This window comes from Empidonax traillii, unplaced genomic scaffold, assembly GCF_003031625.1.
Source record: "Empidonax traillii isolate 1590-97213 ecotype Southwest subspecies unplaced genomic scaffold, ASM303162v1 scaffold1821:size59855, whole genome shotgun sequence".
Lineage (NCBI taxonomy): Eukaryota > Metazoa > Chordata > Aves > Passeriformes > Tyrannidae > Empidonax > Empidonax traillii.
The window spans coordinates 36302-52795 of NW_020957014.1; the positions used below are offsets into that span (position 1 = coordinate 36302).

General features: G+C 48.4%; 1 protein-coding gene across 4 annotated transcripts in view; it reads left to right on the plus strand.

The window, feature by feature from the left end:
- The window catches only part of LOC114071063 (sodium bicarbonate transporter-like protein 11), a 45077-nt gene extending 30294 nt beyond the window's left edge, over positions 1–14783 (plus strand). For 3 of the 4 annotated variants that reach the window (XM_027908725.1, XM_027908727.1, XM_027908726.1), the window contains exons 4-7: positions 8405–8451; positions 13177–13408; positions 14064–14126; positions 14692–14783. In XM_027908725.1, the coding sequence (XP_027764526.1) occupies positions 8405–8451; positions 13177–13408; positions 14064–14126; positions 14692–14777 (428 nt within the window). In that variant the 3' untranslated portion in view covers positions 14778–14783. Of the gene's footprint in view, positions 1–8404; positions 8452–13176; positions 13409–14063; positions 14185–14691 lie in introns of all 4 variants that reach the window. The other variant, XM_027908728.1, reaches the window with a different exon arrangement.
- The last annotated feature ends 1711 nt before the right edge of the window (positions 14784–16494 follow it).

The window sequence follows — 16494 nt, forward strand, 5'->3', positions numbered from 1 at the left end:
AAAAAAAAAAAAAAAAAAAAAAAAAAAAAAAAAAAAAAAAAAAAAAAAAAAAAACAAAACACTCCAATCCCAAAATGAGGTTTAATTATGCTGTGGCCAAAGCATGTCCAGGAGTGAACTCTTCCCTGGGCCACTCTGCAAGGGAACTCTTTAGAAATTGTCTTTTGTTGCTGCCACTCTTTGGAAGTTTTGTGGTGTTTTTTTGAGAATTTGTTTGGTTTTGGGGGCAGTTCTGTTTGTTTGGGGTTTTTTTGTATTTTTTTTGTTGTTGTTTGCTTTCTGGGTTCTGTTTGGTTTTGGTGTTTGGGGTTTTGTTGTGGTTTTGTTTGTTTTTGGTGTGGAGTCGTTGTTTGTTTTTATGTGTTTGTTGAGGGGTTTTTTTGGTTGTTTTTTTTTTGTGCTCAAGCTTTGATTTCCTGGTACAAAACTGTGGAGTTGAGCACTTCCCAGGAGTTGTCTGCAGCAAGAAAAGATGAAATGATTTCCTGTGCCAGAGGGCTTGGTTGTGCTCTCTTGGCTGGGCTCAAGAGGGACTGACCAAGGACCATCTTGGTTCTCCAGGACTGCCTGGCTCAAGGTTCTCCCTGGTGTCAGGTGCACTTGCTGCATAAAATGTGAGATATTAGGAAGGAATCCTTCCCTGTGAGGGTGGGATTCCCTGGCCCAGGTTGGGCAGAGAAGCTGTGGCTGCCCCTGGATCCCTGGAAGTGTCCAAGGCCAGATTGGACCAACCTGTGCTAGTGGAAGGTGTCCCTGCCCATGGGGACAGGGGTTGGAACTGGATGATCTTTAAGGTCCCTTCCAACCCAAATGGTGATAAAATACACTTGCCTAATTTCCAGCAGGGGAAACCTCTGAGGTGACTCGAAACAAGATAAACAGCCCTGCTGGTTGTGTCTGTGAGCCTCAGAGCATGTTCTGGTCATCACAGATTGGTCTCTTGGCTGAACATGGTGTCCAGATTCTCTCCTGCTGGAGACTTTTTTTGGATTAGCTGCTGTGAGGTTGCTGCCCCACCTTTGTTTATGGCTAAAACATTCAAAATTCCCATCGTGGGGATGAGCTGGACCCCAGGGGTCCAGGTGCTGGAATTACAGATGCAGTGACAGCTCTGCACCATCCTGTTGGTCTCTGTGTGATGGATGTGCAGCTCTGCATGGGCATAATTGGATGCACTTCCCTATAATTCTGTTTTAAAAACATCCCTGTGTGGGATTAAACTTTGAGCCAACAAAACATGGCACGGTCTCATAAACCTCCAGTAATCAGCCACGGGCATGAAATGCTGGGCTGTGCACATGGATGTGTTTGAAACAGGATGGCCTGAAGAAATCTGGGGTTGAAGGTATGGTCTGTCTCACTTTGAATTCATATTGGCTGCCCTTGCATGGAATATTGAGCCCAAAGCAGTGCAGATGCCAAAGCATTAAAATGCTGCCCAGTAGTGACTTTGGGGTCCTTTCTCCTGGATGTTTTAGTGCTTCCTCGTGGTACCTGATGAAAGGCTTTTTTTTGTTGTTGTTGTTGTTTATTTTTAATCTGTTCTGCTTTTCATCCTTGCAGCTTAGGCTTTGGGGGTAAGATTTGTTTTCAGCAAATGTTAGCAGGTCTAACGTGAAAGCTAAAGGGGCTTTATTTGAGGTCAGAGGCTTTTGGACCTGGGATCTGCATTTTTTTGGAGGAAGATCAGGAGGGTTTTTAGACTTGTTCTGAAGTCACAGTAAATGTGTGCAAGTACAATCGCAGGATGGTTTGGAAGGGAAGGGGCCTTTAAAGGTCACGTAGTCCAACCCCTCAGCAATGAGCAGGAGTGTCTTCCACTAGCCCAGGCTGCTCCAAGCTCCATCCAGCCTGTCTTTGAGCACTTGAAGGGATGGGACAGCCACGGCTTCTCTGGGCAACCTGTGCCAGGACCTCACCACCCTCAGTGTAAAAGAAGTTCCTCAGACCTAATCTGTATCAATCCTCTTTTGATTTGAAGGCTTCCCTACTTGTCCTGTCCCTCCATCCCTTGTCCCAAGTCCCTCTCCAGCTCTTCTGGAGCCCCTTAGGCACTGGAAGGGGATCCCTGGAGCCTTCTCTTCTCCAGGCTGAACACAACAGGAGCAGGGCTTTTACCTTCCCTGAGCTGCAGGTGGAAAACTTGGTGCTTTGTTCCGTGGTAATTTATTCCAGAGAGGATGAAGAGCATCAGTGTGCAGTGGGGAGGAACCTCTTCCCTCTCCAGATCCATGGGCTATAATCCCTGCTTACTGCACAGCTCCCAGGTTTGCTGTCTGGTGGCTTGCAGGCTCATGCATCTCCCCCAGCTCTAAGTGCAGTAACCCTTCAATCTTAGTCAGACCCACACCCAGAGGGCATTTTGGTTTTTTTTTTTTTGGTGTGTTTTATATATGTTTTTTCCCATAAATCCCTTTGGAGCCTGGCTGCAGGTCTACACACCTGCATCCCTTGTTGAGATAACACAAACTGGGGGATTCATCCACTCGCTGCTTTATCTGCAGCACGCTGGGAATTGAGTCTCTCCAGGTAAATACAGCAGTTTAGTTTAGGCTGAGCCTTAAATTCGTGGACAGGTGATGCAGGTGAGCCTGGGAGATGTGTGGGTACACATCCTTGCCATCAGTCACAGCGCTCTTACCTCCTTGGCAGCTCCCTTCAATCAGCCAGGCATGTATTTTCATCACTGGGACTTTGTTTTTTGGGGAGAATAAGACAGGGAAAAACCAGTTGGGAAGCAGGATGTGACTTTGTCGGGGTGTGTGTGTGAGGAGGGGGGGGGGGAAGGAACGGAACACAATTCATGCTTCAGGAGAAATTAAAGCCTGTTCCACCCTCTGGACAATTGATCATCCCTAGATACAGAGAATCACCCGTTTCCTGTAATCTGCTCCAAAGGCACACACGTGCACGCCCGGCGCTGCTGCTCCCAAAAAAAAAAAACCACGGCATCCAAGCCCTGGCCCAGCCCCTGCCCAGATGACTCCTTTTTTATTTTTTTTTTTTTTTTTTGCCTTCTTCTTTAAGGGGACGAGCAGAAAAGCTGGATGCTGGCGCCGAGGATATTCCAGGGAGAGTAGCGTCCCGAGACAAGTGGTCTGGGCCTGAATGGGTATCACTCTGCACACAATAGTCACATTTCCTCACATTAATACCGAGGTCCTTTTTATGTCCCGAGGCACAATGCTGACCCACGCGTTCCATCTGATAACTCCTGTTTTAGCAGTTTGATGTCAGACTGGGATGTTGGGCTCCCGAAGCTTCCTATACCCTAATGGAAAGTGGATATACCGATTGTGTGGTGGGGTGGTGGGGGGGGAGGAGGGGACGGCCTCCCTGCGAGTTTCCTGAGGAGGGTGTTTTCAAAGCGCTGCTTTAGGAAGCCGAGGGGAGGTGTGGGTGTGTGTGTGTGTGTGTGTTGGGGGTGGGGTGGGGAGTGCTGGTGGTGCTGCACGGAGGCAGCGTTTTCCCTTGCCCACGCTCCACCTTGCCGCTCGGAGCGGCTCTCCATAGGATGGGGAGTGCCCTGGCTTTCCAGTCGGCGCGGAAAACGCACCTTTCCCCCCTGAATTTAGCGATAAAACCCACTTTTTTCCATAAAATATTTTGCTTTTGTAGCATGTAGGTGCCACAGGTGGCACCGTGCCTTGGCAGCCTTTCCTTCTCAGAATCCCAGAATATGCAGGGTTGGAAGGGACCCACAAGGACCATCCAGTTCAACCCTTAGCCCTGCACAGGACCATCCCCAAGAGTCACACCATGTGCCTGAGAGGATCATCCCAACCCTCCTGCAGCTCTGGCAGCCTCGGGGCTGTGCCCACTGCCCTGGGGAGCCTGGGCAGTGCCAACCACCCTCTGGGGGAAGAACCTTCTGCCGAGATCCACCCTGAGCCTGCCCTGGCACAACTTCAGGCCATTCCCTCAGGTCTTCTCACTTGTCTCCACAAAGGAGAGATCAGTGCTTGCCCCTCATCTTCCCCTGGCTCCATACAAGAGCCCTGGTCATTCCCTGGAGTCCCCTCTCTTTCCAGTTCCTCCACAGAGAAGTGTGAGGGGCTGCTCCTTCACCTGCCTGGTTGTTTATTCCCACCTGGGTGTTGCTTTGAGGGATGAACCCACTGACTTCAGGCTTTTTCTGCTGCAGCTCAGCCCATCACCCTGTCGTGGGAATGTAAGGTAATTAAGGCACGATTATTTATCTAACAATATTTAACCAAAACGACTCAAATCTGATGGGGATTAGCCCAGACTTGGCACGGCCGTGACAGGACAGCAAAGCAAAGAATCCTTTTGAGATCCTGCTTGTGCAATCCTTCACTGCCAGCGATGAGTTAGAGGTGTCTCCTCTGCTCCTAACAAGCTCCTGTCATGCCACGTGCTGATGTGGTTTTATTGATATATTTTAAAGGCATGATTCTAAAAGCAGAGCACTTTTTGCTGCTCACAGCGAGGTTCAACACAAGTGGTCAAGGCTCAGAGTTGCACAGATCCCTGATAAAAACAAAGATAAAATAATAGCTTCTCTTTAATTATAACCCTCCCCCCAAATTTTAAATACTTTTACCTACACCAGATCCTTGATATTTTTCAGAGAAAATCATGGAATTCTAATATAGTATTCTGCTCTGATTTATTTTACTGTGCATATATGTATATATAACATGCAAATGCATTGGGGAGACTATGTAGATCTAAAGAAATGTGCACAGCCAAAAAAAGTTCCTGCTCTCCAATTTCCAATCCTTTTATCTCCAAGGAAAATATTGTCCCGGGATGCTGCAAGGCTTCCAGTGGTGGCTTCGCTCCAAAGGCTTTTGGGTCTTCTCAGGTGTTAAGGGCAGCACTGGGGACCTGTACGAGGGAAAGGGGATCCCAAGTGAAAGGAAATATCCTAAGGCAGGAGGTGAAAAACCTTAACCTTTGGTATCTGACTTGTAGGGGGTTGTTTTCAGGGCTATCTTTGCGTGGGACGTGTCATTATCTAAGCAGGGGGTGGAGGGGAGGCAAGGGGAGGGGATTTTGTTTCTCAGCGATGTCGTTAGGGCAGCTGGGACGAAACTGCCCTGGAGAACAGCAAATAAACTTCTGAGTATTAAATCTCCTTCCCCATGTTTAAATTGGATGTGGGTCCTGTTCCGAAAAGGGAGGGAAATAAAAACCAGAGGGAGCTCCGGCACATCTACGAGAGAGAAGCCTGGCGTTGGCAATTCCTCGGTGCTGTCCGAACTGAAGTGACCTCCCAGGGAGCCACTTGTGTGCTCAGTGGTGATGAATCCCAGAGCCTGGGGGCAGCGCTCCCTGCATCCCAGAGCCTGGGGGCAGCGCTCCGTGCCTGCGTGCACGCATCCCAGAAATTCGGGATGTGCGCTCCGCCTTGATGTGGCTGCCAGGGGATGTCGGAGATGACTTTTTGGTTTTCCCCTGGGCAGGACCTGGAGCGGAGCCCAACAGATAAGGTCGGCCACCCCTGGCAGCTCTGCTGTGTAGCAGTGTGCGAGGACACAGGACAATGCCCGTGGCTCGCTCGCTCGCTTGCCTAAAATAGGCTTTCACAGCCTGTTTTGTCCGGCAAGGAGGGCCCCAAAAATAGAAGTGGAGATCTTACGTGGCCCTGAACTCCTGTTTCTATTCCAGTGTGTTTAATCCTGACACCCAGGTGTGAAATGCACTTATCCCTCCTGTCAGTGAGACATAACTGATGTGGTTGATGGGTGGTTTCTAGGCTGAATCCGTGGTTTTCTGTATCCATTTTGTCTCCGTGAAGGGCTTCTCTGTGGAGCTGCAAGGGTGTCAAGGGTGTGAAATCTTTTTACCCCCCTCTAGTGACGGTGCCAGAGGAGGAGAAGACGGGTGGAAAGCTGGTGGTGGTTGGTCTTGAGCTTTGGCCAGGCTGTCCGTCGATGGATATGACGTGAGCAACCTCACGGTGGGTTTGATCCCACATTGCCCTGCAGTAAAAAAAGGGGTATTTAATATAAGCCAGGCAGAAGAACACCCATTTCTCATGTTCCAGTGGATTTGCTGCTACCCCTGAGTAATGTTTTAGCACTCCAGTGGCTGTTTAAGATACCGGCCCAGAACTGGGATGGCCATATCCATCTATCCATCTCCCATCCCGGATTAAATCTGAGCGGAGTGTCGCTTGGATGAATGATGGATGAGGCTCTGGACCTTCCAAAGCATCACCTCCCTACCCTGAGCGGCTTTTTTTGAGGAGTTGGAAAGTTCCCGGTCCAACAGATGTAATTAGATGTTTTGGCTTTTGTTGATAAGGGCAGCAGCTCGGTGCTCATTCCAGCTGAGCACCTGAGAGAGCTGTCAGCAAAGACTGATTTACAGCCCTTGTAAATACACCTTGAAGCTGATAAGAGGAACCAGGAGTTGCCTGATAAAGGGACAACATGAATTTCTGCAGCATTTCCGTGCCTCCACGAGGACAGGCTGCAGATCTCCCTAAATTTACCACATGCTTGCTGCTGTTGGGGGTTGTGGGTGGTTTTTTTGGCCTCTCCCAGAACTATTTCTTTGCAAAAGCAGATAAACCACAACATGCTTTCCTCCTCGATGAATATTTATGGCCCCCAAATCTCCCCCTGCCTACTTGTGCATGTGTAATTAGGCTGCGAGTTGAGTAAGTGAGCGTTGGAGAACTACAACTGTAAGAGCCTGGGGAAAAAGGCTTGATGTTTCTGGTTTATTTGGGTGCTTGCTTTTTAATAATGAATTGCACTTTTCGAGATGAAACAGCTTGTGTTTTTCCGAAAGACGCGTCAAAAAAGCAGTAATTGGGACTGTTGCACCAGCAGACTTGTCTAGTTTAAGGGATGCTTTTAATCACGTGTACAGCTTCCAAGTGAACTTGGGGAGAAGCTGGGTGATGTAACCAAAGCCCCTGAACCCATCTTACTTTGTTTAGGGCGAGATGAAGGCGATCCTTTCTCTTTTCTGCTGTGGTCAGCTCTGTTCCCAGTTCGAGTCGGCCCTTTTAACCCCGTCAGACTTGAATTTCTGTTTGATCGAGGGTGATTTTGGTTAAAGCAGCTTTTTGTGTGCGAAAAATAATTGATTTTTTTTTTTTTTTGGAGTTCTGGTGTTTTCATGGGAGTTGCATCCTCAGCTTATTTTTTGCAGAGGAGCGGGGCTGGTCCTGAAGGAATGTGGGACATGGGATTGCAGCATTTCTCACAGGATTTGGAAGTCCAGCTCTGGAAAGGAAGCAAAAGTGCCATCTGAAGAGCTGTAACTGTGTTATCTCTCTGTACTTTTCCACAGCTTGGCCTCTGGAAAAGTTTTGGTCTTCGCTGGGATTTTTCCATGCTGCTCTTACTGCTCATTTGAATTAAAACTGTTCATGTGTTTCGTGAATAATTTTGGTAGCAGCTCAGTCTTAGGGATTTTTTTTGGAGAGCGTAAAGAGGGAGAATTTAAGAAGGATGCCAAGCTGGAAGAGTTCAAGGCCAGGTTGGATGGGGATTGGAGCAACCTGGTCTAGTGGAAGCTGATCGAGGTGGTCTTTAAGGTCCCTTCCAACACAAACAATTCCATGTTTTCACGCACAGGCAGTGCCTGTGGTGATGCTGCAGAGAAGCTGCTTTGGAGGCAAAGAGTTTGGAATGGGCTTGTGGCAAGTACAGCTGGGTTTTGGTTGGTTTTGTAGCTTATACCCCCCAAAAAATGCCTCACAGATACTCTAAGAAAATGTGAGTGTTGGCACTTGGGAGCTGGAACCGGGAATTTCCCGGGTTCCCCCATCCCTGGATCTCGGCTGCCTATTAAGTGGCATTTATAGTCTGTAAAGATCAGTTTTCTTTCCCAAGGGCTGTTTCTTTCCCCTTGGATTTATGGAGGCAGCGTGGTAAGTTGACAGGATGTTGATGTGCTCCTCTTGGAGTGTGATCCCTCAGCCCCCTCCCTTGGAAGTGCCTGGGTGTTGTTGTTGACTCCTTAACGAGGACGAGAAGGGTTTCCAAACGAGGGTGACTCATGCAATCTTAGCCTCAATCTATCAAACAGCGAGGCATTGGATTAAATGATTACTTAAAAAGATTAGGAGTTTTAGATTTTGGGGGAGGCAGGAGAGGAGGAAAGAGTAAAAATACATAGGGAAGCTGAATTTAAAAAAAAAAAAAAAAAAAAAAAAGGCCAAAAACACAGCCAAAAAAAGCTGCGAGACACAATCCCCAGCTGATCAGATAATGCCAGTTCTGGGCTCGGTTCACGCTTCCAAAATGGGAGATGTTGTAGAAACTGAAGCTCTGCTTTTCCCTAGAGATCACCCTCTGCCAAGAGAGTGATGCTTCACCTCGTCCTGAGCCTGCTGCTCACCTCCTGCTGCCTCTCAGGTACCTGTGACAGCAACACTGTTCTGATTGGCTTGTCTTTTTTTTTTTTCCCCTCTTTCCAGCTGAAAGTGAAAGTGCTGGCTGCGTGTTACTGCACACATCGAGGAAGGTAAGGAGTAGGAATGCTGTGTGTTCAAATTGTTGTGGGTTTTTTTCATTATCATATTCAGAATTACAGAAAAGGGTCTTGGAACAACCCTGCAGGGCTCTTTGTCACTGGCCTGAGCAAGACATAAGTAATTCCTCCCTTAACTTCTCTCCTGTAATTCCTCTGCCTCTTAAAACCTGAAAAGTGCTGCTTGTTCTCTGAACAATTTCCCCCTAATTCTGATCTTTCCACTGCTTTTTGTCCCAGACAATTCCCTGACATGTTCATTTATCACTCTCCCCCCTGCAGTGCCTGCAGTGGGATCCAAGAGGACGAGGTTCAGGCTGCTGAGCTCCTCTGGAGCTGAAAGCAGAGACTCCAAATAGACATTGCTGGGATTTGGTTTCCTGATTGTTCCAGCTATTCAGGTCTGCCTTCAGGAGCTTCAGCAGGAGTGAAATCCCTGGAAACAAGCAGGCTGGGAGGGTGATTAGGGTTTACACTTGCTCTTGAGACTCTTATCTCAATAAGGTCAAAGTGCAAAAACCCCTCCCAGGGGCTGTCACTGCAAACCTGCTGCTAGGGGAGTGCACAGGGAGGAGTTGGGCTGATATTTTGGTGTCTCCCCTGTGAGGGTGGGCAGGCCCTGGCACAGGTTGGGCAGAGGAGCTGTGGCTGCCCCTGGATCCCTGGAAGTGTCCAAGGCCAGGTTGGAGCACCCTGGGCTGGTGGAAGGTGTCCCTGCCCATGACAAGGGGTGGAACTGGAGGATCTTTAAGTCCCTTCCAACCCAACCCCTTCTGTGATTCTGTATTTAACACCACCCAAAGTTTTGTCTTTAGGCTCGTGAGGCTCATGGTGCTTTAAGCTGTCTTGACTCTGCTCCTTGGAGGGACTGACTGTGTGTATGGAAACTTGGATCACTGATCCTGGTAAATCACAGAATCATTTACGTTGGAAAAGCCCTTTAAAATCACCAAGTTCAACTCCACTGCCAAACCCCCCACCTAAACCATGTCCCCAGGTACCACTTGGCTTCTGAATCCCTCCAGGGCTTGGTGGCCCCACACAGCCCTAGGCAGCCTCTTCCAGTGCCTGAGATCATGGATTGCCCTGGAGGTTTTAATCTGTGCCCCAAAGCCTTGGGGGCTTTTTAGGGAATCCCAGAGAACCCTGTAATTCTGCTTTCCTTTAGGCCTCTAAGGCAGCTCCAATCCTGCAAAGATATTCCAAGAGGCTGAACTGGGTAGTGGGAGGAAAACGTGTGATAGCTTTAGAAACCTTTCTCCCGAGTTAAAAATACCCAAAGCAAACAGAAACCAAAGAGAAAACACTACCCAAAAAAAACCCCACCACTACCCAAAAAAACCCCACATTAAATATTGTTTGATGCAGAATCAGGGAAGTTAAACTGAGCTATTCCATGCTCAGGAATGGAAATGTCTTGATCAATAATTTGTCTTGTCTAAAACTGGTGCCAAGGTTTTCAGTTGTATCCACTTGACTGAAAGTAACCTAAGAACTTAATCACTTAAAGTGCAAATTCTAAGCCCAAAAGCAGGATCTGCCTCTGATAAGGAATAGTTGGGAACTGCCAGCGCTTAAGTGTCTCTTCTATTTTGTTTTTCCTTCTCAGGGCTGTAGGATTCCTGCTTTTTCTGGCCTGTGGTTCATGCTTGAGCATTTTAACTTGCTGTTGAGCCACAAATACCAGAGGGCTTTAGCGGGGCTTGAGAAGAGATACCACTGCCAGATTTTGCCTCCAGGGAGGATGAGTGGAAATTTTGTGCTTCAGATGCAAAGGAAATTGAGACCTGACTCATGGAGGAGATGCCTCCAAGTGTCTGGGAAGGGGGGAATCACCAGCAGAGAAGTGGTTGGGACAGCAGCTTTATCTGGAGGTGTTTTCCCTGTCTCTGGTGGGTTCCTGTGGTTCTTGGGTCGTTTCAGAACTGCTGGAAGGTCAATCTGGGCAAGTTGCTCTCTCTGGACAAGTTGGCATGAATAAGGAGAAGCTCCTTGGCATGGTTTGAACTATTTAATCACTGACATGGTGTGTTTTTGAAGGAATCAGCCCAAGGGACCGTGGCAGCAGTAGGTGTTTGCTCAGGAGAAAGTGCTTTTTGGACACCCCTTCTCGTGAGGTTATGGCAGTGGCTGTAAGTGGAGGTGTTCTCCAGGGCAGCCAGACAAGAGAGTTCTTGCCTTCTGGCCCTTGTTGATGACTTGGAGTGTGCAGCTTAGGCCAGGAGGCCTGCCTGAAGTCAGGGAAGGCTGTTCCAGTGTCTTCCCCTTCTTGGAACAAGAGCCTCTGTTCCTGCCACGGTGCAGCTTTGCAATCAAGGCTACCTGATGTCATTAAACTGGACACTGGGTAGCTGGCTTGGGTTTCTTGCTGAGCAGTTTCCAGCATCGAGTTTCCAGCATCAAATATCCTGGTGTGACTTGACTATCCGGCTAAAAAATGTTAGTGAAGGAGCAATCATTAATCTCTCCTGAAACCAGCGGGTGTCCTGACTGCAACAGTTCTGTCTGAGCTGCTGCAGAGGCTTTGCTGTGCCACTGCTTCCTCTAATTTGATTTTGGGGTGTCTCAGGGAGTGATGGATTTCTGTCCTTTCACGCTGGCTACTCGCCTTGTGATGTTTATTTTGTAAACCTCTCCTGAAGCTGAAAGAGGGAAGGTTTAGGTTGGATGTTAGGAAGGGGTTCTTGGCTGAGGGAGTGGGGCCCTGGCACAGGTTGGGCAGAGAAGCTGTGGCTGCCCCTGGATCCCTGGAAGTGTCCAAGGCCAGGTTGGAGAGGGCTTGAACCGACCTGGGCTAGTGGAAGGTGTCCCTGCCCGTGGCAGGGGGTGGAACTGGATGATCTTTAAGGGTAATAAGGAGGGATAGTGCCCATATTTCCTATGAGGACCAGGAGCAGGGGAACCAAATAGGACTGAGGCATGGAAAATTGCTTTCCCAAGGCGCTGCCTGAAGCCCGTGGCAGAGCTGGAGCTGCGTCCTTATGACTTGCAGAAAGCTACTGATGGTGCTGTCGTGCACAGCTCGCTGCAGGATCAGTGTTGATGGAGACGATGTGGGCAGATAACCCACGTGAATGCCTTTGATTAATTCTTCCTGTCCCTCAGCTTTCTCCTTCCACTCTTTACTCCTAATGCCCTCAGCCTTCCTCGTACCTCCATGGGTGTGCCCCTTCCATCCTGACCGGGTCATTTGGCCCAGGAATTGCCCCCCTGGGTTGGGCTCTGCCCAGAGAGGCTGAAACAAGTTGTTTTTGGGAGGTGCTTGCCGGTCCTGTGGTGCCCCCGTGAACACCTGTGTCGCAGAGGTGGGAGATGGGTGTTTTAATCAGCTCTCTTGCCGTGATAATTTGAGGCAGACTCGCTGCTTGCACCTCTTCGGTGGAGTTGTAGCTGTGTCACTGTCTCCTCTCCGAGCAGATGGTTACAGAGCCTGGGGGGGGGTGGGGAGCTGAAATCCTTCAGAGAATCCTCCCTCTCAAATGCTGTGTAAGGAGTGATTGATGCAAAGTAAAACAGTGCTAATTGCGATGGATGTGTACTGACAACTTGATAGTTGCTGTGATAATTACAGTAATTAGGAAGATGGCAGCGTTTTTTTTTTTTTCTTCCCTGTGTCTAGGCTATAAATGGAAAAGGTAGGGAGAGTGTGCATGGAAGGAGGGGATCCATGGCATGGCCCTGTACCCTGGGGGACAAAGTGCCACGGTTCTGGCTGGGAAGGCAGCTCAATGTCAGATTGGTGACAGCAATTCCGAGCTTGACTCTTGCTGAGCTTAAAGAGAGCTGAGGGTTTAAATGTGTCTTGCCAATCTGGTTCTCAGCATCGTGGATTCAAGCCTGGCTGCTTTCCCATCAGAAGGAAGATCTGGATAACAAAGTGCAGTTCCCATTTCCTCGCTCAGTCTCAAGCTGTTGAAGGAGAGGACAGGACTGTCAGTCCTTCCTGACCAGTGCTGTGTGTGTGGAATTCCGAGGATGTGCCGTGGGAGTGACGCGTTTATAATTTGATCACTCAGTTAATGAACTTCACAGCTGACAAATACAGAGAGGAGTGGAGATTCTGGAATACACCATGTTTGTGTCTCCCATCTCCAGGCCAACAAGTCTGGGACAGCAGAAGGAACCAGCAGAGAGAGCTGGGACAGTTTCAGCCTCTGTCTGCCATCTTTTCCTTCTGTTTGTGTTGAGTCAAAGTGAAATGTTTTGCACAGAGGAAGAAAACTTCCTTGGGAATGGGAACAACAGGAGTTTAGGAAGTGTTTAAAAAAAAAGGGTAATGGACTGGATGGCATTCCCCACCTCCTGGGAGCACTGGGGACAGATGGTTCCCAGTTTGAGATTCGTACTGGTAATTTTTCATGCTACTGAGCTTGGAGTCCATTTCTCCCAAATATCTCTCTCATGTTTCTTGAAAATTCTTGAATTATTTAAACCTACAGAGGATTTTAAACGCTACCTCAAGCATTTCTGCTTTTAGGCAAACTTATGTGCTTTATCCTAGGCAGAAAAAAAGAAAAAAACCAATTTTTTTTTTTTTTAAAATCTGCTTTTTATGTCTGGGTATAAATGCAGCTGGGCATTCAATTATGGGCACTCTGTTAAGAGAAGCCTTGAAAATGCAAACCTCCAGTGCATTAATGCATAAAACTCATTTTACTTGTGTAACGTGAGCTGCTCGTGAAGGACGACCTCTAATCCCCGATCTTTCCTTTAACACAGTACCTGAAATTAAAGAATTTTGAGGAGGAAGTCCGAGCCCAGCGAGACCTGGATGGGTTCCTGGCCAGAGCCAGCATCATCCTGGACGAAACAGCCACGTCCTTGGACGACGTTCTGCGGGAGATGCTGCGACACTTCGCGGAGGATCCCGAGAACACGGAGCCGAGCTGCAACTTCGAAAAAATCATGAGCACTTTATTCACAGATTCAGGGACCCCACGGGAAGGGAACGGTAATGAGCCCTTGATTTCCTTCTGCTGCTGCTGGGCTGCTGGTGGTTTGCCATCCTCTCCACTCTGGTGGTGTGTTGGAACCCCTCCCTGCGTGGCCCCCCCACCCCCAGCCTTGCACGTTGCATGCGGCACCGTGGGTTGATTTTTTTTTTTTCCTCCACGTCACTCAGACTGAAGGGTCTCGCATCTCCAGGGTGTTTGTGTTTTGGTGGAGTCCTGCCCCCTGTCTCGCTAAGATGACACGTTGTGGTGTTCTCTGGGGTGAGAAGTCCACAGCACCAGAGTGTCTTGTCAGTGGGGACCCTTTGGGTGTGCTCGTCCTCAGCCAAGAGACACTTGCTGGCGTCTCTTCAGAAACGGCTCCTTTGCCTTGTGATTCTCCACCTGAATTCACACAGGCTGGGGAATTTTGCCTGCTCTGGACGAGCCTCTGGGGAGGGTTGAGCCCTTTGTGTTGCTCCCAGCCCACTGGAGGAGACAAAAGCCTTTTGTTTTCCTCCAGAAACTCACCCGGGGCGTCCCTGGCCAACGTTGTTGGCTCCTGTGTCACCTTTAAACTGTCAGCAAATGTCGTAGTGTAGCTCTAAAACATAGCTGCTTAAAATTAGCCCAAGATGTGAAGAAGAAGCTTAACTGAGCATTGTTTCTCTGTAGGCACCCATGATGTTTCAGAGTCAACAGGAATGAATAAACAAACATGTACATCGCACCTCAAATGTAACTGTCACAGCCTGAGTGAATTTGTTTAACAGATATGTCGAGTCCTGAGCATGTAGTAAGCATGTTCATGCTTTGGTTACCTCTTGCTACCTCTGTCCTAGAGCTTCGCGTTTTAGAATCTTTTAATTTAGGCTTTCTGCCTAAATAAATAAAGGAAAATGTAAGTAGTGCCGTGGAAATAGTGTGAGAGCAGTAGTTGGGAAGAGGGGGAGAAGAGGGCAGGGGGATTGGGAAGGCCGTGCCCCTTCCAGTCCTGTATGTGTGTGTTTGGATAATGTTAATCTTAATAACCTAATAGTGCGGTAGGGTGATGTTGGGAGGAGAAAGCAGCTTCCTTTCCGAGCTGTCAATAGTTCAGGGACAGAATTCAAAAGCAGCAGGACAAAAAGTTTCCCTCCTTTTTCTGTCAGCCCCCACCCCGCCCCACCCCCACCCCTGCCTAAATCCACTGTGCAGATAGGAATGCTTGGGATTAGTCCTTCCATTTGGAAAAGAGATGTTATTTACAGTTGCAAAGCGAGTCTGGACAGCCTGTGACACTTCCCTCTCTTTCTTTTCCCAGTTCACCTCTTGTCAGATACAATCCAAGGGGTCACAGCGACGGTCACGGGGGTGCAGTATCAGCAGTCCTGGCTCTGTATCATGTAAGTACCTGGGCTGGGTGAGCAAAATCCACTGGCTGCCCAAAAATTGCATGTTTATGTGCTTTTGGGAAGAACAAGAGGTTCAGAATGTGCCTTTTTTTGTGTTAAGTTGGTGATGTCTTTTCCATCCGTCCAGGGGTTGAATGGTAGCACACGTCTTGCAGTGCCTTTGTGCTTGGGGAGGGGGGAAAGTAGTAATAATAGAGTTAATATTAAGTGAGATGTGAATCAGAAAAAACCATCAAGGTGTTTAAATTATCCTAGAGAAAGCAATTCAGTTCACATTGGGATCCCAGTCTCAACATTAGGCTGCTCCTCTTTGCAAATCAACCTTGGGCCAGAGGTGACCACAGTCTCTCCAGGGCGCTAAGCCCTTGGGTGCTATAGAAATCTGGTGTTAACAGGCTAAGAATGCTGAAAAAAAAATGAGCCAGAAAACGCTCATTACTGAGAAATACTAATAAAGGAGCTTCTCAAAGGGGCAGACAAACCGCTTCATGGAATGCTTTGCCTGCCAAAGCCTGGGAGCTCGAACCCAAAGATTTCTGAGGTCCCTCGATGGAAACGTCGAAACTTTGTGACTGAAAATTGAAGTCAGACATTCCACGCTCTTAAGACACCGATTGCTTTGTCTGACAGTTCATTCAGAGGCTGATTAATTGTCAGCGCTGCTAAAGATTGGAGCAGGCCCTTAGGACAGTGAGGGATCCCTGTCACCTGGGATTTATGAGGCTTCTCCCCAGCGTCTTCCACTTGACCAAAGCTGGGTTTTTTGAAGTCACTGTCTCAAAGTCAGGCATGTGGGGTGAGCCACACTGGCCCTCCACGGAGGACAGGCCAGGGCCTGACTCCCTGAGCCAACCCAGGCAGTGCCATTTTCACTCTGTCTCCCTTTATGCTTATGCAGAGCCCAAGTCAAGTTGTCAAGAAATATGTTAATTCCCAGAGAAATTACTTGGATGTGTTGGAGAGGTGCCTGAAGGCAGGCACATGTTTGAGCCTTCACAGCCAGTTTGCTGGGACAACTGTCACAATGGCTTTCCTTCCACTGGCAGTTCTTCCCCTGCCCTTTGCTTATGGCTGGGGAAAAAATGGGGAGGATTTTGCCTTGGAAATAGATGATTATATATATTAAAAAAAAAAGCAAACAAAGAGAAAAAACCCAACAAACAAAATAACACTGACAAATAAGAAAAAAAAAAAAACACAACCAAGCACGTCAGCCTTGTTTTTAATCTCTTGTGAAAGGGAAAGATGTGATCTCAATGTAAAAAAGAAACAGTTTGGTGTCAGGGCTGTGTCCTGTGCAATAAGTGAGGAACTGGATGATGTCTGTGCTCCATGGGCTCTGCTTTCACACCAGGCACGCACAGAGAAAATGAGCTTATCCAGTAAAATGCCCTCAGCCAGGATCGGACTTCTGAGCAGTGTTCTCCACTTTGGATGCCAGAGGGAGCGGAGCAGCAATGGGGATATGGACACCCTGCTGATGCAGAGGGTGGAATTTTCTGCTGTGGGATGTGACACAGCTCTGGATGGAGGGGTTTGGAGGGTGTTGACTTAATGACAGAGCGTTCTAGAGGTCTCGCTACAAAGGCTGTGGTTGCATTACATGAGACTGGAAAGGGTGGGTTCAGCCTCTGGTGGAAAGGGAGCCAAGGCTTTAAATGCATCCATGTGAGTAATCCTGGCTCCCAAGGCAGGAGATGATTTGAAAAATA